At 44.0% G+C, this 20,523-nt stretch overlaps 1 protein-coding gene across 5 annotated transcripts in view; it reads left to right on the forward strand.

Moving 5' to 3' along the window:
* The first annotated feature begins 1,071 nt into the window (after positions 1–1,071).
* LOC137095101 (serine/threonine-protein kinase SMG1-like) overlaps positions 1,072–20,523 on the forward strand; it is a 181,801-nt gene continuing 162,349 nt past the window's right edge. For 2 of the 5 annotated variants that reach the window (XR_010908790.1, XM_067461347.1), the window contains exons 1-6: positions 1,072–1,357; positions 6,803–6,966; positions 10,952–11,107; positions 13,311–13,447; positions 15,308–15,366; positions 16,240–16,453. Coding sequence is in view for 4 of the 5 variants with exons in the window: in XM_067461347.1 (XP_067317448.1) it covers positions 1,254–1,357; positions 6,803–6,966; positions 10,952–11,107; positions 13,311–13,447; positions 15,308–15,366; positions 16,240–16,453 (834 nt within the window). In the remaining variant the exon portion in view is untranslated. Of the gene's footprint in view, positions 1,358–6,802; positions 6,967–10,091; positions 10,130–10,951; positions 11,108–13,310; positions 13,448–15,307; positions 15,367–16,239; positions 16,454–20,523 lie in introns of those variants that run through there. The other 3 variants (XM_067461346.1, XM_067461345.1, XM_067461348.1) reach the window with 3 other exon arrangements.

The following is a 20,523-nucleotide window of genomic DNA, read 5'->3' on the forward strand; positions in this document are numbered from 1 at the left end:
ATGAAATCAACAAGCATGTGGACAATTCCAACAGAAAAGAGGAAACTATGAAAATGCACAAAATCTGGCTACCAGTATTTAAAAAAACCAGAATCAAGACAGTAATTAAGGAACACCAGACAGAAACAGGGGAACCACAGTCAACAAGCAATCAAGTGACAGTTAACACCTCCCAAGCAGAGAAAGCCTCCAGGAAACAACAGCCAGGCTTTGCAGATGCCTATACCAACCAAACACTAAACTGTACGAACTGCACAGAAGTGGAACTCTCTGCATCGAAGCCTGGTGGAAGCTTCCTGGAAAACTTTGAAACAGAGCCTGAGTGGTCTTCTGTCGGGGGTGCTTTGATGGTGCTTTTTTCTGCCTGGCAGAATAACCGGGGGGGGGGGGTGGGTTGGACTGGATGGCCATGTGGCCTCTTCCAACTCTAGGATTTTACGAATTCAATAGCAGTGTGGATCCAGCTGACACAAGAGCAGTCACTGCCAATGTCTCTCCAAGCTCCTGCCAGAATGATGGGATGGCCAGTGTCTGCGCTTGGCCAGAATCCTGGCTCACGGACTCTCCCTGGAGGAGGCTTCGATACCCGTCTCTTCAGTCAAAGCTGCTGCCAGAATAGGAAAGAGACAATCTGCGCATGCCCACAGTTCTGGCGCGCGGGCTCCCCCTGGAGGAGGCTTCGATGCCCGTCTCTTCAGCAAGAGATAAGGATGCCCGTCTCTTCAGCAAGAGATACTCTGCGCATGCCCAGAGTATCAGCTCACGGGCTGCCCCTGGAGGAGGCTTCGATGTCTGCCTCTTCAGCCAAAGCAGCTGGTAGGAGGAGGGTGGGGTGGAGACAGTCTGTGCATGTCCAGAAACCTGCCTCGCGGGCTCTCCCTGGAGGAAGCTTGGATGTCTCTCTCTTCAGAGAGTGTCTACGCATGCCCTGAGTTCCGGCCCGCGGGCTCCCCCTGGAGGAAGCTTCGCGAAGAGCGCCTCCGCCTGGACCCTCCCGCCCCCCGTCCCTCCCGTCATGCTCTACGGCGGAGGCGCATTCCGGCTGGGGATTGTGTTCCCGGCATGCCGTGCGGTCTGCTTCCCTCAGCCTAATTGGAGGCAGACGCAGGCGGGGCCTAATCCGCGGCCGTCGCCCCGACCCTCCCTTTCCTTTCCTTCCCTTCCTTCCGCGTGAGGAAGAGGCAGGAGGAGAGGCGTACCTGCCTACCGCCCAGCTCCGCGACCCGGCCGGCCATGCCGTCTCGTGCAAGGGAATGAGCCGCAGAGCCCCGGGGTCTTGGCTGAGCACCAGCACCAGGTCACAGGCGCAGCCGCACAGCCATCCCCCCCCGCGGAGCTGGAATGACTGGCAAAGCAGGTGAGCACGAAGGGGGCGGTCGAGCACCGCTGGTCGGTGGGCCTGGCTTGGGCCTCAAGAGAGGAAAGAAGGAAGGCAGGCAGGCAAGGGCGGCTTCTTCGCCTCGCCCACCCGACGCCTAGTGTCTCCAGAGGCCTTCACCACCACTACGCAGGCCCATAGTAGTTGTAATAATAATAATAATAATAATAATAATAATAATAATTTGATTTATTACCCGCCCCTCCTCATGGCCCGATGCATACAAATGCAACAGATTACTACATTACATAGAGATAAACATACACAAAATAATAATAGATTTTTGACCCATCTCTGCTGATAATAATGATACATTTGATTTATTACCCGTTCCTCTTGATGGCTCAGTGCGGGATGCAACACATTCAGGAATGAATGAACATAAAAATACAATAAATTACATGGATAAACACACACATAAATAGTATTATTGATAATAAAAGTATATTTGATTGATGACCTATCTCTCCTGATAATGATACTTTTTATTTATTACCCACCTCTCCTGTTAATAATGATGCATTTTATTTATAACCCGCCTCTCCTCATGGCTCAACAGAGGGTGCAACACATTCAGGAATGAATGAACATAAAAATACAACAGATTACTAAATTATATACATAAACACACACACAATATTAGTAATAATAATAATACGTTTTATTTATTACCCACTTCTCCTGATGGCTTGACACGGGGTGTAACACATTCAAGCCTATAAAGCCCTAAATGGTTCCAGACCAGCTTACCTGTCCAAATGTATCTCCCTCTATAATCCGCCTCGCGGTTAAGATTGTCGAGGGAGGCCCTGCTCTCAATTCCACCCCCCTCGCAGGCGCAACTGATGGGGACAAAAGGCAGGGCCTTCTCAGTGGTGGCCCTTCGTCAGTGGAACTCCCTTCCCAGTGACATCAGGTCAGCTCCCTCTCTCCTGACCTTTAGGAAAAAGGTTAAGACATGGCTGTGGGACCAAGCATTCGAACAGTAATTGTAGCAGTGCAATAATGATAATGAATTAATGTGATTGATAAATGGACAGGCCTAGGACTACAATTTGAATTAGCATGGTTTTAACTTTTTAAAAATAATTGATTTTTAATTGTTTGGATTTTAATTGCATTTGTTTATTTTTGGATTGATATGTGTTTGCATTGAATCATTGCCTGTTGTTAGGCCTCCCTTCATCCCTTAAGGGGTGAGAAGGGCGGGGTACAAATGTGGGAAATAAATAAATAATAAATAAATGGAGCTACAAATACGATAGCTAAATTTCATAGATAACACACAAACATAATATTAATACGAATACATTTGATTTTAAACCCACCTCTCCTGATAATAATGATACATTTGATTCAAAACCCGCATTTGCTGATGACTCGACGCAGGGTGCAACAGATTCGGGAACGAACGAACATACAAATACAACAGATTACTAAACTACATAAATAAACACACAGTACATATTGTGTTTCGTCAAGACCCTACAACAGGTATGCAAGCATGATAATAGCAAGCTATAGAAATCATAGAGAATTATGGGGTTTTAGGACATTTGTATCAGGTAATGAGAAGGGGGTATGAAATAGTAAGCAACTCTTGATGGGCACTAAAATAGAAAGTGAAAGTGGTAGATTTACAACCATAGTAAACATATATCTATGTAGGATACATTCAAGTAATAATCAGATTTTTTGTTGTTAAAATTATGATATTTTAATCCTATGGATGACTGGACTGCACTGGTTTAATGCCTTTTTTCTAGATGTACAGCAAGGGGTGGGGGGAGGCTGTTTTGTCACCAGTGAGTTTGCTGGATCTTCAGTGGCTGCTTCAAATTGAGTCCTAAAAGCTAAATGTGTTCTGCAGAGTTTGCCTTGCAGGATCACTTGTGTGTGGTATGATTTTTCATAAGTTTTAAGCTTTGGGGATGTATGTTGAAATAGGCATTTGGGTCCAACACTTTCACTGCCCCCCCCCCCCCCCCCCACACACACACACCACTGGCATTGTTACTTTTAAAGAAAACTTCTTATTCTTCCATCTGCAGTAGTATAGTTATTCTGGCCAACAGGATCTGGTTCTGAGCTTCCTGTATCCATTTTCACACCACTGCTAGTAATTTTAGTTCCTGATATGCTCAACTATAGTTTGATGTGAAACCAGTAAAACATACTTCACTATTGATTAGGTTGTGTCGGACTAAAGGGAATTGGAATTCAACATTTGAAAGAAGGGCCACAAGGTCCTCAACCTTCCAGTGAAGTAAAGACTGGGAAGAGTGTTTTCCTGGGAGAGTGATATAGTTGTGACATGGAAGGGGAGGTTTCCTCTTATTTTTTCCTCTTATACATGCTTTGCTGTTTCATTAGGTTCTTCTATTTCCTTCTCTTGCTTCTGAAACAAGACTTTGTATGTTACACTTGTATTGTATTGTAGTGTTTCTGTCAAACTTCTAAACAGACAGGATATGTGGTAGGTTGTATTGACATTGAGTAACAGACTGGCAAGTTGACAAACTAAGTGAAGTTGTGCAAAAAGTAAAGCATGGATCTGAGAAATATGAGATTTGTAATGTAATAGATTTTAGCAAATGTTTATAATTTAGAACAGTTTTAATCATTTCTTTCCATTCTGAAATTATTAAATGAATGACTGTATGTACTTCAGGATTAATCCCTTATGGGCTTTTTATTTGTCTTTATTTGGTTACTGAAAGAGAATCTCAATAGAGCATAGAGCTTACAGAGCTTATTCAATTTTGGTTTTTCTTTCTGCTTCTCCAGTATTAGTATAGCAAGTGTACTTTCTATTCTGTGTACACGATACCTCTGTTTCATCATATCACATAAAAGCAGAATGGACCTCAGTGTACTATGTAACCCCATAAATCTGCATGATGGATAAAGCAAAACATCTCAGTATTATGTTGGCTCTGTTAATTTGATGCTAAATGAAATATTCAACGATGCTGTGAATATGTGGTTGTAGTTTCTTAAAGGCTAGTCCAAAGAATAAACAAACTCTTGTATTGTTTCTGCTAGGATATGTTCAATACTTAGTTATAATATGCTGACATCATTCTAGGTGTATGGCAATATGTATACTAGCATTGTACGGTGGTGCAATGGGTTAAACCCTTGTGCCGGCAGGACTGCTGACCAACAGGTTGGTGGTTTGAATACGGGGAGCGGGATGAGCCCCTGTCGCAGCTCTAGCTTCCCATGGGGGGACATGAGAGAAGCCTCCCACAGGATGGTAACACATCAAACATCCAAGCATCCCCTGGGCAAAGTCCTTGCAAACAGCCAATTTTCTCACACCAGAAGCGACTTGCAGTTTCTCAAGTCGCTCCTGTCACACACACGCACACAAATCATTGACTCTTTGCTGGGAAATAACTAGGGTGTTTAATTCTTACATAGTAATAGACTTTTATCTTGTGGAATGGTGGGATATTGCCCATATGTTTGGAGAAAGCACTAAGTCTTTAACCCTTTGTTATATTGGAACTTAATGCATTTATCTTGCTTTAAATCTATCTGTTATAGAGATTGATGTTCTGAGGCTGTTGCTCTTTTAATTTGCTTATCTTCTGGATCCTTAAAAGGATTATTTTATACAAGAGAAGTGATACCAGTGTTAGACGCTTGAAGTATTAAATTAGGACTTGAGATAAAGCTCAAATATGTTATTTTGGTGGTGTTGCAATGCACTTTGTTTAATTGTGATATCTGTTCTTCAGAACATTTTTTTGTAGAATGTGCTAGGGAATTCTGCCGTATCTATCTGTTACATTTGAGTGTTTTGTAGAATTGTTACCACTTGCAATGTGTGTCTTGGTCACACCACCATGGGAGTTATTAGGATTCCTGTAGAAACTCCTAGTTTGAAATAATTTGTCAGTTAAAGAGTTGTTTGTAGAAACATTAGGCTGTGGTTGTGTTTGGAGAGTACTAGCAAGGGAACCTTCCTACAAAGTAAGAATTAAAAAGGAAGCCTAAAAACAGTGCTTTTCAATCTTCCTAATGCCGCTACCCCCTAATACAGTTCCTCATGTTGTGGTGACCCCCAACCATTACATTATTTTCATTGTTACTTCATAACTGTAATTTTGGTACTGGTATGAATTGCAATGTAAATATCTGATATGCAGGATGTATTTTCATTACTGGACCAAATTGGGCACAAATACCTGATACGCCCAAATTTGAATACTTGGTGAGGGTGGGGAGTTGATTTTGACATTTGGGAGTTGTAGTTGCTAGGATTTATGATTCACCTACAATCAAAGAGCATTCTGAACTCTACCAACAATGGAACTGAACCAAACTTGGCACACAGAACTCCCATGATCAACAGAAAATACTGGCAAGGTTTGGTGGGCATTGATCTTGAATTGTAGCTCACCTACATCAAGAGAGCACTCTGGACTCAAACAATGATGGATCTGGACTAATATGCCCAAATGTAAACACTGGTGGAGTTTGGAGGAAATAGACCTTGAAATTTGGGAGTTGTAGTTGCTGGGATTTATAGTTCACCCACAATCAAAGAGCACTCTGAACCCAGTCCACAATGGATCATGGGCTGGCCAAGCACAGCTGAGGAGGGCTTTTATGTCTGTTTCCAGAAAGGAAGAGAGGGACATACGGAGAGATCTTCAGCCTTGGGGTCGCTTGACGCAACGGCCAAAGGGATTCCTAAGACCATCAGAAATATGTGTTTTCTGATGGTCTTTGGCAACCCTTCTGAAATCCCCTTGCACCCCCCCCCCCCCCAGGTTGAGAAACACTGCCTTAAAGGTTTTTTTTATAGTTAGGCTGCACTATACTTTTGGCATCCATTTGGGGTGGAAAAGTCTAGATGCTTGGTTAACTTGTCACCTAAGGGTAGTAGAAAAAAGGGCTGTCTTGAATGGCTGAATTCTCAACCTAATTGATATGTGTATGCATCTGCCAATTTTGTCATATGGTCATCTGTTCTAATGTGATAGACTACCCCAGGCATTGTTTCACATAGATGTAATAATCTACAACTGAAAAAAAGTGACTGCACAAATTGGAAGAACTTATTCAATATTTGAATAACATGTCGTTATTCAAAGATGGTGCATGTATGTGCCTTCAGATGACCTGTTGACTTATGGCAATTCCTTGAATTCCATAGGCTTTTCTTAGTTAGGGATTTGCCATTTCCTTCATCTGAAACATTGCCTAAAACCCTTGTATTTGTTGATAATCTCTCATACAAATGCTAACTAATGTTGACCATGCTTAGCTTCTAAGATCCGGTGCCTTTAGAGTATTTAACTCTCCTATAGTGTAATTGTTCCAATATTCCAATGTTGACTCCTATTGGGAATAGCAAGTGCTAAATTGGATTTCTTGAGTAAAGCACCTGAAACATTTTTCCTCTTGCAGAACTGACAATCCATCAACAGACCAAGAGAATTTAAAATACACTACATCCCGTGAAAGAAGTAGTTCTTCATCCTATGGATTACAATCTTCAAATTCAGCTGTGGTGTCTCGACATAGACACGATGAGATCAGAGTCTCCACTGACATACAGAATGAAGAAAAAGGTACATAAAAAGAACACTGACTTTGAGAAAAATAGATTCATAACTGACAATATCAAAGCAGTTAATATGATTTACTGGATTTGTATTAGTTCATCAAGCTATGTATTCTTCTGTTTTTTTGTTATATTATTATTATTATAACTTTATTTGTACCCCGCTAGCATCTCCCAAGGGATTCGATGCGGCTTACAACAGGCCGGAGCCCAACACAATACAACAATACAGTACATAGCAAATAAAACAGTTAAAGCAGAAACAAAAGCAATAGCAATACAACAAGATATTATTAAAAACTGAGCCGGCCCGAGTAGGGTAAAGAATTAAAAGTGCTGAAGTGTCGGAGGGATATAGGATTAAAATATAAGTGCAGTGTGCGGTGAGGGTGATCTTGGCTATACTAAGGTGCTTCTGGGCTTTGGTAGTGGGGTTCCTAATCTGAAAAGGCACGTTGGAACAGCCAGGTTTTCAGGTTCTTTCTGAAAATCGCCAAAGTAGGGGCCTGTCTGAGATCTTTCGGGAGAGCATTCCAGAGGCGGGGGGCCACCACAAAGAAGGCCCTGTCTCGTGTTCCCACCAAACCCGCCTGTGACGCAGGCAGGATCACGAGCAGGGCCTCTCCTGATGACCGGAGTGAGCGTGTGGGTTCGTAGACGGCGATGCGGTCATGCAGGTAGGGTGGTCCCAAACCGTTCAGGGCTTTGTAGGTAAGCACCTGCACCTTAAATTGGGCTCGGAAAATAAACGGCAGCCAGTGGAGCTCCTTAAACAGAGGGGTTGACCTCTCTCTGTAATGGGCCCCGTTAATATCCTGGCTGCTGCCCGTTGGACCAATTGGAATTTCCAAGCCGTTGTAATCGTATAAAACTTAATAAAAAATTATTAAAAAAAAAAAAAGGAATTTCCAAGCCGTTTTCAAGGGCAGCCCCATGTAGAGCGCATTGCAGTAATCCAGTCTAGAGGTGACTAAGGCATGGACCACCCCGGCCAGATCAACCTTAGCGAGGTACAGGTGCAGCTGGCGCACAAGTCTCAGTTGTGCAAAAGCCCTCCCGGCCACCGCCGACGCCTGAGCCTCAAGCGTGAGCGATGAGTCCAGGAGGACTCCCAAGCTGCGGACCTGTGGCTTCAGGGGGAGTGTAACCCCGTCCAACACCGGTTGCCACCCTATACCCCAGTCAGGTTTGCGATCGACCAGGAGGACCTCTGTCTTGTCGGGATTGGTCTTCAGCTTGTTCCTCCTCATCCAGATGGACACAGCGGCCAGGCACTCATCTAGCACCCGAGAAGCCTCCTTGGAATTAGGTGGAAAAGAGTAGTAGAGTTGTGTGTCATCTGCATAGAGATGGCACCCAACTCCAAAACTCCGGATGACCTCTCCCAGCGGTTTCATGTAGATGTTAAAAAGCATGGGAGATAAAATAGAGCCTTGCGGGACCCCACAGGTCAAAGGCCAGGGGTCCGAGCAGGCATCTCCCAGCTTCACCATCTGGGTTCGTCCCTCCAGGAAGGACCGGAGCCACGACAAGACCGTGCCCCCAAGACCCATCCCAGAGAGGCGACCCAGAAGGATACCATGATCGAAAGCCGCTGAGATGTCCAAGAGAACCAACAGAGTCACACTCCCCCTGTCCAGTCCTCTACGGAGGTCATCCACCAAGGCGACCAAGGCTGTCTCGGTGCCATGACCAGGCCTGAAACCAGACTGTGCCCGATCCAGGTAATTGATGTCATCTAGGAAGCCCTGGAGCTGGAGGGCGACCACCCGCTCCAGCACCTTACCCAAAAAAGGAAGGTTGGAGATCGGTCTGTAATTGTTCAGCACCATAGAGTCAAGGGACGACTTTTTTAGGAGTGGGCGAACCACAGCCTGTTTCAAGTTAGATGGAAAAATCCCTTGCTCCAACGATGCGTTAATGATCAACACAAACCAAACAACCAACCCCTCCTTGGCAGATTTAATGAGCCAGGATGGGCAAGGGTCTAGAGCCGAAGTGGTCGCCCTCACAGCCGCAAGAACCTCCTCCACGGTCTCAGGAAGAACAAGCCGAAAAGAATCCCACAAAATTGGACAAGCAGATGCCTCAGTCACCTCCTCTGGCACTGTGATGAAATTGGAGTCGAGCTCAAGACGTATCTGGGCAACTTTGCCTGCAAAATGGTGTGCGAAATCGCAACACGGAGCTGCTGGGTCGTCAGAGATCCTGTCCACCACAGGTGGGTGAAGGAGCTCCCCGACAACCCGAAACAGCTCTGATGACCTATTTGCTGCAGACGCTATCCGGGCGGTCGTGAAAGACTCCCTGGCCGCCTGTATAGCCACAGAGTATGCCCTAAGAGAGGCCTTAGCCCGTGCTTGATTAGACACGTCCCGAGATTTCCTCCACTTGCGCTCTAGCCCCCTTCTCGTGTGCTCCATCACAGCCAACTCCTCGGTAAACCAAGGAGACGGCCTGTCATGACGCAACGAGAGGGGGCGTTCGGGAGCGCTCGTGTCTATCGCCCTGGACACCTCCCTATTGTAAAGATCTACCAAGGCGTCAACAGGATCGCCAGGCTCCATGGCAGGAAGAACCCCAAGATTCCTCAGGAAACCATCCAGATCCATCAGTCTCCTAGTCAATTGAATTATCAAAGTGATAGTCTTAATATATTTTCTTTTGCATGAAAGACAAACTATTAGTTTTAGTAAAAGTACAATATCTTCTTAGGCTTACAACACTTCAGTTCAGAAATTTTGTATTCTCTATAATGGCATGTTTACTGGAAGCATTTTTAATTTCTGGATAGAAAGGAGGAACAGCCAAAAAGGCTGAAAAAAAATTGTAGCAACCTGGATGTCCCTGCTTCATTCTTATTCTTTGGGTGAAAATACATCCAAAGGAACTCAGTCTCTTGTCTCTACTACGACAATTACGTTATACTGTATTTCGTTTGTGCTCCTATTGTTTTGTGGACTTGGTAATCTTTTTATCATACATTTAGGAGAGGTCTGTAATATTGGAAGCTGAGATGCATTACATGGACTCAAACAAATTGTTTTCAAATTGAACCCTGCTTCAGCTCTTGAATAGGATTTTTTTTTTTGTTGTTCACAGTTTACATAATACTACTTTACGCTAGTTGTCCAGGCCCAAGAAGCACTATGACACAGAACTCACTTCAGGTAATTGAAAAGGAAGCCAGGTTTCTCCAGTTTGCTGTCCCTTATATATGAATGCTTTCATTAGGCTTAATTGAGGAATCTAGAAGGAAGAAGAGGTTAGACTCTGTTTCTGTTAAACTGAGCTTGTGTTTCTTCTTGCCTACATTCTTGGAGGCTGTTCTGAATCCATTTTGTAGTTAAGTTTCAACCTCCCCCCTCCCATAAGCACAGAAATGGTCTCAGGGCTTTGATGATTGTGTAAGCAGTACCTATCAGACCCTTTACACTATTATTTGTAGCCTATTGTGGACACCTTTCTGCATTTCTTATAACCTGGAATTTTCTGTGCTAATTATCACGGGTTCCAGTCAAGAGTGGACTAGTACAGTGTATTAGGTCCCTGTAAACTGGATTGTCCAACTTTTGGTTCAGATGTTGAGAAAGAGTGAGGGTGGGATTCTTGCCAAAAGCATGAACTAGTTCTAGAGATTTCTGAAAGTTCTGCTGTGTTGGTGTAGAATGACCCTTATGTATGAGTACATACGTGAAAGACTACTTTTTCTTTATACCTGTGTGAATAGTAGGAATGCTATCTCCTCCAAGTTATGCAGCTGAAATGACAAACTTTGGAAATGGTGGAAATCATCATGGATGTTTGTTTGGAAATACTCTGGACCTCTTTCAGTTCTGGTATTCAGATTCTTGGTTTTAGAATTCTTTGTTTTAAAGCAGGTGTGTTTTACACGTGAAAAGTAGATCACAAAGGTGTGAAGTCTGCACAGTGTTACTACATTTGCAGCATATGGCTTCCCAGAGAAACTAACACGGCCTCTTTACTTCCAGGTGGCTACAGTGTCAATGGAGGATCTGGGGAAAATACTTATGGTCAGAAGTCGTTGGGGCAAGAGCTGAGAATTAACAATGCGACCAATTCTGATTTTACCAGTGCTCAGCATGGCAATCGTGTTTTAATCACAAAAGACATGAGGAAAACACAGGGTGAGAATTGTGTTGATCTGAACAATTCTGTTTGATGGCAGTGATTCCCTGTTATCACAGTAGGACCAATAAATGCATGCCCAAAGTAGAATCCTGTTAAGTACATAAACGTGTGAAATCTCTTAACATTAGGTACAGTTACACTGCAGTTTATTACTGACTTGGGTACCCGGTGTTGCCCATGTTATTTGAAAAAGTCATTTTTAAAACATTTTACAAAATGCATAAGATTGTGGGTGAACTACAACTGACATCATGTCAGATTACCCCCAAAACTCCATCAGTAGTTAAATTTTATCGTGTGGGGCAAGTTTGCTCTAGATCAGGTATGGGCAAACTAAGGCCCGGGGCTGGATGCGGCTCCCTGGGTGCTTATCTCAGGCCCTCCTTATTTTCCCCTGTCCTCTAGGCAGAAAGACATGGTGACCCTGCCATGTCCTTATACCAAAAAAATGAGGGAGGAAGGCACACAGCAGCTGAGAGCCCTTGGAGCGCTTTCAGCCACTGTGTGTCTCCCCCGACTCGAGGAAGGCATGCGGCTGCTGAGAGCCTCCCCGGAACACTCTCAGCCACCTCCTGTCTTGCCCTCCTCCCAGCATAATGCCAAGAGGATAGCCTGAGGATTGGAGCAGTCGCTGCGTGTCCCGCCTTATGCTGGGAGGACAACCTGAGGATTACCGGGGCCCTGCCCTGACCCCTCATGGCCCGACCATCTCCCAGGCCCTCCCCCTCCCAGGCCCACCCCACCCAGCGTGTGCCCAGCCCCCTCCCTCCTGACCTGGCCCTCCCGGCCATGCTCACAATGTAGCCCCAAGGCAAAAAGGTTTGACTGTGCCTGCTCTAGATGCAGCACTGCTGGGGTTCAGTGTGATCTCTGGCTGTAGGATAAACTACTGCTCCCACCATAGTGGGTCAGCCTCCGCAAATCTCTCCAGTAGGTTCAGTTGGTCATGGGGGTTTTGTGTGCCAAATTGGGTCCGATCTGTCATTGGTGGTTGTCACAGTGTTTCTAGATGTAAGTGAATTACAACTTCCAGAAATGCAGGTCAGTTCTCCCCAAACCCCTCCAGTATTTTCAGTTGGTCATGGTGGTTCTGTGTGCCAAGTTAGGTCCAAGGCTATTGTTGGTGGAGTCCCGAGTGCTCTTTGATTGCAGGTGAACTCTAAATCCCAGTACCTACAACAGCTATAAATTAAGGCGAATTCCCCCCAAACCTCTCCAATATTTTTCTTAGGTCATGGGGGTTATGTGTGCCAAATGTGGTCCAGGTCCATTGTCAGTGGGGGTCACAGTGCTCTGACTTGATTCAGGGTGAACTGTAAATTCCATCATGTGGAGTCAATCCCCCAAACTCTTTCGGTATGTTTAGTTGCTGATTCGTTCTGCTCTGTTGATTGTGTAGATAGAGTTGAAAAGAGTAGGAAAGGTTTAAGGGAGAGGCAGTGGGTGGGATCATGCCAGTGGAGAAAGTAAAAAACACTGGGATGTCTGTGGTGGAGGAAACGTGTAAAATCTAGGATGAAATTGTCCCAAATGAAAGTATTACTTGGGTGGTGGGCTGTATGTTGTTTGGGGAGAACATTGGTTACATGTTCACGGTGCTCACTATAACCTGAAATGTCATTTGAGGGAGAGCTTTTGGTGGCTCCACAGCACTGTGGGTTAAAGCTGTTGTGGAAGTGGGAGCCTTTCTATGGAAGTGGGCAGCTCAACCACATACACACATAAATATTTTCACTTTTATTAGATAGATAGATAGATAGATAGATAGATAGATTAAATATGCTTTAACTCTGAGGACTATTGTTAATAAGTGGCCTTTTAGTGATAAGATGGGCTCTTGATCAATAACAAGGTATTTTGATTTGTTTCAGAGCAAGACATCTTGTAGTAATGCCTCTACAAATCAGGCTTCATTTTTGTTAAAGAAACATGAATATAAATTGATTGTGCACTTTTAAACCTGTGCTAGAACTTTTTTTTATTTCATAATGTTTAAATATTAAAAAATCTTTTTGTCTATTTTTGGGTGCTTGTTTTTTCCTCTAATGAGCCACCTTGTATTTAGGAATATGGCAGATAGATTTTTTTTAAAAAAAACTTAGGTACATTTTGCTTTGTAGTAATTTGGTTTTTAAAATTTTAAAACATATTAGGAGAGGGGCGGAAAGCATTTACACATGTTAATGCCTCCCTTTGTAGAGCGATCATTGTCTTACTCTGATGAGTCTCGACTGTCAAATCTTCTTCGGAGGATTACTCGGGAAGATGACAGAGACCGAAGACTGGCGACTGTAAAGCAACTGAAAGAATTCATTCAGCAACCAGAGAACAAACTGGTGAAGTATCAAGTGTATTCTGTTATCACCACTTGAATACAGAGTTTCTTGTTGTGTAAATGGATCTGCCTAGAGAAGGTGTGCGACACCATGCTGAGATTTGGGTTAATGGATGTCAGTTTGCCAGATTTGTCATCAGTGTCGGAGCAGTTACAGGGTTGATATGGGAACCTTGTATATATGTTCACTTCCCGTTTAAAATACAAAGGAAGAAGCCAGTACAAGCAGTCCCAAAGTTATGAACAAAATGGGTTTTTAAGTTGAATTTGTATATTAGAACAGATACTTTTTAAAGTGTAATTCCAGCCCAAAATTTATTTAATGATTGTGTTATGTACCGATTGTTTTTAACTTGATAATTGTTTTAATTGCTGTTTTGTATGTATGTGTATCTTGTGTAGGCATCGAATTGTGCCTTTTTGTAAGTCGTCCTGAGTCCCGTTCCCCCCCCCCCCCTCCGGGGGTTGAGAAGGACGGGGTAGAAGTAACCAAAATAAATAAATAAATAAAAATATCCTTTCCAGTGTTGGACAGCATAGGGAAGGTTTAACACCCTCGTGGTGCTTATTTTCTTGTCTGTGTCTCTGCTCAAAAGACTTTTTGTCCCTGTGAGAATTGGATTTAGAAAAAATTGTCTTGTTGTGGGAACAAGGATTGGTAATTACGTTTCAGTGGAGACCCCTATGTCCCATGACAACTTTTTCAGAAATGAATTTTTCTTCTGAGAGGTAGATAAGATTTCTCTCACTTCCTGCTGGCTTCCCCATTCTTAACTATGAGTCATCTGTAAGTCAGATGTTTATAACTCGGGGACTGCCCCACCTACTACCTTTCCCTTTCCAATGAGTCTTGGTCCTTTGTTCAGGCTGTAGTTGTAGAAGTGGCTCCTTGTTTGCCAAAGTGAAGAAATTGAGAAATTGGACTGGAGAATTATGCAATGTAGCAGCATCTTTGAGACAGTGTATCTGAAGACACAGATTGATATTTACACTAGCTCCTACTAAAATAAACTAATCTCAAAGCTGCTGCCAGATTCTTCACTCTCCAACCATCATGTGCTGAAAGAAATTAACGTGCTTTGTCTTTGAAAACTACAACAAACGGAAGAAAGTTTTGAAGAGTGGCTGCTTCATTTGTCCTGAATGTGGTTGATTAAGAAGTTGGAAGTTTTTGGGGAACATATTCAGCTTCACAGCTAATGGAAGAATCTGATCAGAGTTCTCTTTCTCCTTTTGTTATAAGTATCTCTGCTTAAAACAAGAATACTATAGATGCTTGCATTGGGGAAAGTACTCTTAGCAGTATATATAGGTATAAACTAGAGACAGTACTCTCTATTACTGAGAACTGAAGGCATAGTTAAGGAACTGTCTCCACCATTCAAGGTTCCAAGTAGTTCCAAAAGGCTGAGAAGCTAACTGTCTTGTAATTGCTTGTTGGGACTAATTATTCTTAATATTTATAGTGTCAAGTATGCCTTCAAGCTATTTCATAAGTAAAGTAAATGTTGACCTCAAAGCCATTTGTCACCTGAAGGATATAGATTTATTTCTGTGACTTCCTTAGCCTGACAGGCTCGAGTCTCTCAAACAAAGTGTCCTTTCTTGCTCTCACCATCCCTCTCCATCATGTTAGCTCACTGAAGAACCTTCATAGGAATAAATAATAGAATGTCCCAATGGTTTCCTAGATATTATAGGAGGCACTTCTGACAATTTATATATTAAATCCCTCCCTTTTGGGATGGGCGGTCACAGGTGAAATAGAATAGCAGCATGTGATTACACTGTTAATGAAAAGACAACTTGAACTTAAACTGTAACAGAACTTTTCTAAAAGTGTATATGTTGACTATTTCAGGTACTGGTTAAGCAACTGGATAATATCCTGACTGCTATACATGATGTGCTTAATGAAAGGTAAGTTGGAATGACAGGTGTTTTCAGAGGTCACAAAGTGGCTAGATTGCATCTTCAGCCTGGGAGAGGAAGGCAGTGGACCAGCTAACATCTATTGTGCAACAGGAAAAGCAAAATGTAGTTAATCCAGAGTTTCTCAGCCAGGAATTTCTGGAATATCAGGTTTTCTCTGGGAGGCTGCATGCTTTAGATTTAATTAAAAGAATACAATATTTTTGAGGGGTAGATAATGCAGATTGAATAGCTCTTATCCAGAAATCTGAAAGGCTTCAAAATCACCACAATGGTGACTGACATCATCACTTAACCAAGTTTCTTTCATGCACAAAATTATTAAAAAATATTGTGTGCAAAATTACCTTCAGGTTGTTGTGGATACTGTATTCATGAAACATAATTTCAAGTTTAGACTTGGGTCCCATCTCCAAAATATCTCATTATGCAAATGGAAATATTCTAAAATCCAGAAAAATCTGAAATCCATAAGACTTCTAGTTGCAACTATTTTTGGTAAGGGATATTCAACCTGTTATAATTTTTAATGCAGGAGTTCCTTGAGAGTTGAGAACTATTTTCAAGGTAAACAGAAGTACATGTGGAGAGAGGAATCTTCTTTCATTTCTTCATACCTTCAGTTCACCTACATTGCAGTTTTCCTGCTGTGGGTTCATTGAAGCATGTTTTAGAGGGCTGTTGCAGCTTTGGTAGTGTGAGCAACTGGAAGGAACCCAGTGCACATTATGTATTTCTGCATTTTTCTCAAAATAATGTCATTGGAGAGGGATAGCCAGATCATAGCCGTTTGTTTGTTTATTTATTTATTTATTGCCAGTAACTGAAATTTGTTAACATTTTTCCCTCCCATCATTGCAGTAGCAAATTGCTTCAGGAACTGAGACAGGAGGGAGCTTGCTGTCTTGGCCTTCTTTGTGCTTCTTTGAGCTATGAAGCGGAGAAGATCTTTAAATGGATTTTTAACAAATTTAGTTCATCCACTAAAGATGAAGTCAAGCTTCTTTATTTATGTGCAACTTACAAAGCATTGGAGACTGTAGGAGAGAAGAAAGCCTTTTCATCTGTAATGCAAGTAAGAACACAAATTGAACAGAATTTAGCTTTTCATATGCCAGATGATTTTAATGAACATGCTGTAGTGTAAATCTATATCTATATCTGTATCTATACATATAATAAAGGTGAAAGTTTGTATGTGGAGGGCAAAAGTGTGGCGGTGCGACGGGAGGAGTATGTGCCAGCGTTTTGATTGGCCAGCCTGAAAGTTCCAACATTCTGATTGGCTGCCGCAGTGGTGCTATTTGCATATGGTCTCTGATTGGCCAGCTTCAATAGGAGCCCCTGGTGGAGAAAAGAGTTCATGGCAGAAACGAGGACATGAGAAGGAAATTTGCATATGGTCTCTGATTGGCCAGCCTCAATTCCAAGATTCCAAGATGGCAAAGAGAGGAAAGGAAAAGGCCAGAGGGGGCTGGTTCAGACAATTACCAATACAGACCAGACTAGGCACACAGAGCCCCCATGACCCACTCGACATCCTACTGCAGTTTGGAGGAGGATGAACCATGGATGATGGGACTTGCAGTACCATCACTCACATTCTGAGACCGCTGTTAACCTCATCCAATGACTGATCAGGACCAAACTTGGCACATAGACCTCTCATGACCCACTTTACGTCCTGGTGTGGTTTGGCGGGGGATGGACCATGGATTATGGGACTTGCAGTACCTTTGCTCAATTCTTGAGACCACTGCAACCCTCATCCAATTACCGATAAAGACCAAACTTGGCACACTGAGTCTCCATGACCCACTCTACATCCTGGTGTGGCTTGGAGGAGGATGCACCATGGACCTCTGCAACACTCATCTAATGACCGATCAAATCCAAACTTGGCACACAAAACCCCCATGACCAACTCTCCATCCTGGAGCAGTTTGGAGGGGGATGGACCACAGATAATGGGACTCACAGTAACTTCACTAACTTCCTGAGACAACTGCAAGTCTTATAAATAACTAATAAAGACCAACCTTGATACACAATTCCTTTCTCAAATAACACGGGCAGCGCTGGGTCCCCAAGCTAGTCTATCTATCTATCTATCTATATCTATATCTATATATATAATAAAGAAGAGTGTTTGTTTGTATAGGACAGAGGAAGGGCGGACGGTGTATGTGGCAGCGTTCTGATTGGCTGCCGCTGTGGTGCTATTTGCATATGGTCTCTGATTGGCCAGCTTCAATAGGAGCCCCTGGTGGAGAAGAGGGTTCATGGCAGAAACGGGGCATGACAGAAGGAAATTTGCATATGGTCTCTGATTGGCCAGCCTCAAATCCAACATTGCGAGATGACAAAGAGAGGAAAGGAAAGGCCGGGGCCTGGGTCAGAACACTCCCAATACAGACCGAAATAGCCACACAGAGCCCCCATCACCCACTCGACATCCTACTGCAGTTTGGAGGACTATGAACCATGGATGATGGGACTTGCAGTACCACCACTCACATTCTGAGACCGCTGTTAACCTTATCCAGTGACTGATCAGGACCAAACTTCGCACAGAGACCTCTCATGACCCACTTTACGTCCTGGTGTGGTTTGGCCGGGGATGGACCATGGATTATGGGACTTGCAGTACCATTGCTCAATTCTTCATACCACTGCAACCCTCATCCAATTACCAATAAATACCAAACTTGGCACACTGAGTCTCCATGACACACTCTACATCCAGGTGCAGTTTGAAGGAGGATGCACCATGGACGATGGGACTTGCAATACCTGCACTCCCTTCCTAAGACCATTACAACTGCCAACGATGATGGATCAGGACCACAATTTACAGAGAGCCTGCATAACTCACTCTACATCCTGGTGTAGTTTGGAAGAATTTGACAATGGATGATGGGACTTGCAGTCACTTCACTCACTTCCTGAGACCACTGAGACCTTCGCCAATGACTCATCAAGACTAAACTTGGCACATGGAGCTTCAATGACCCACTCTACATCCTGGAGCAGTTTGGAGGACGACATACCATGGATGATGGCACTTCAAGTACCTCCACTACCCAAGACTGCTGCAAAACTCATCTAATGACCAATCAAGGCCAACGTTGGCACACAGAGCCCCCATGACCCACTCTACATCCTGCTGCAGTTTTGGAGAAGGGTGGACCATGGATGATGGAACTTCCAGTGCCTTCACTCACATTCTGAGACCTCTGCAAACCTCATCCAATGACGGATCAAGACCAAACTTGGCACATAGACCTCTCATGACCCACTTTACGTCCTGGTGTTGTGTGGAAAACTTTGGAGATGGATGATGGGACTTGCAGTACCTTTGCTCACTTCCTGAGACCACTGAGACCCTCGCCAATGACTAATCAAGATTACACTTGGCACATGGAGCTCCAATGACCCACTCTACATCCTGGTGCAGTTTGGAGGAGGATAGACCATGGATGATGGGACTTCAAGTACCTCCACTCCCTTCCGAAGATTGTTGCAACCCTCTTCTAAAGACCAATCAAGAACACACTTGGCACACAGAGCCCCCATGATCCACTTTACATCCTGCTGCAGTTTGAAAGGGGATGGACTTTGGATGATGGGACTTGCAATACCTTCACTCACTTACTGACACCACTGCCACCCTCATCTAATGACTGATAAAGACCAAACGTGGCACACAGAGCCCCCATGACCCACTCTATATCCTGCTGCTGTTTGGAGGAGGATGGACCATGGATGATGGGACTTCAAGTACCTTCACTCACTTCCTGAAAATAATGCAGTCGTTATCCAAAGACCAATCAAGACCAAACCTGACATACAGAACTACCATTACCCAGTTTCTCTAATAACCCGGGCAACGCCGGGTCCCCAAGCTAGTCTATGTATATAATAAAGGTGAAAGTTTGTATGCGGCGGACAAAAGTGTGGCGGTGCGACGGGAGGAGTATGTGCCAGCGTTTTGATTGGCCAGCCTGAAAGTTCCAACATTTTGATTGGCTGCCCCAGTGGTGCTATTTCCATATGGTCTCTGATTGGCCAGCTTCAATAGGAGCCCCTGGTGGAGAAACGAGTTCATGGCAGAAACGGGGACATGAGAAGGAAATTTGCATATGTTCTCTGATTGGCCAGCCTCAATTCCAAGATTCCGAGATGACAAAGAGAGGAAAGGAAAAGGCCGGGGGCTGGGTCAGACAATTACCAATACAGACCACACTTGGCACACAGAGCCCCCATGACCCACTCGACATCCTACTGCAGTTTGGAGGAGGATGAACCATGGATGATGGGACTTGTAGTACCATCACTCACATTATGAGACCGCTGTTAACCTCATCCAATGACTGATCAGGACCAAACTTGGCACATAGACCTCTCATGACCCACTTTACGTCCTGGTGTGGTTTGGCGGGGGATGGACCATGGATTATGGGACTTGCAGTACCTTTGCTCAATTCTTGAGACCACTGCAACCCTCATCCAAGTATGTGGAGGACAAAAGTGTGGCGTTGCGGCAGTGTATGTGCCAGCATTCTGCCAGCATTCTGATTGGCCAGCCTGATGGGACTTGCAGTACCTTCACTCATTTCCTGAAACCACCGTGACATTCATCCAAATACCAATAAAGACCAAACTTGGCACTGAGAGCCCCCATGGCCAACTCAACATTCTGGTGATGTTTGAGGGAGACTATGGATGATGGGACTTGCAGTACCATAACTCACTTTCTGAGACTGCTGTGACCCTCATCCAATGACTGATGAAGACCAAACTTAGCACACAGAGCCCCCATGACCCTCTCTCCATCCTGGTGCAGTTTGGAGGACGATGGACCACAGAATATGGGACTCACAGTACCTTCACTAACTTCCTGAGACCACTGCGAGACATATAAATAACTGATCAAGACCAACCTTGATATACAATTCCTTTCTCAAATAACCCGGGCAACGCCGGGTCCCCAAGCTAGTATATAATAAAGAAGAGTGTTTGTTTGTATAGGACAGAGGAATTGTGGAGGGCGGAAGTGTATGTGGCAGCGTTCTGATTGGCAGCCTCAAATCCAACATTGCGAGATGACAAAGAGAGGAAAGGAAAGGCCGGGGCCTGGGTCAG

Source organism: Anolis sagrei, chromosome Y (assembly GCF_037176765.1).
Source record: "Anolis sagrei isolate rAnoSag1 chromosome Y, rAnoSag1.mat, whole genome shotgun sequence".
NCBI lineage: Eukaryota > Metazoa > Chordata > Lepidosauria > Squamata > Dactyloidae > Anolis > Anolis sagrei.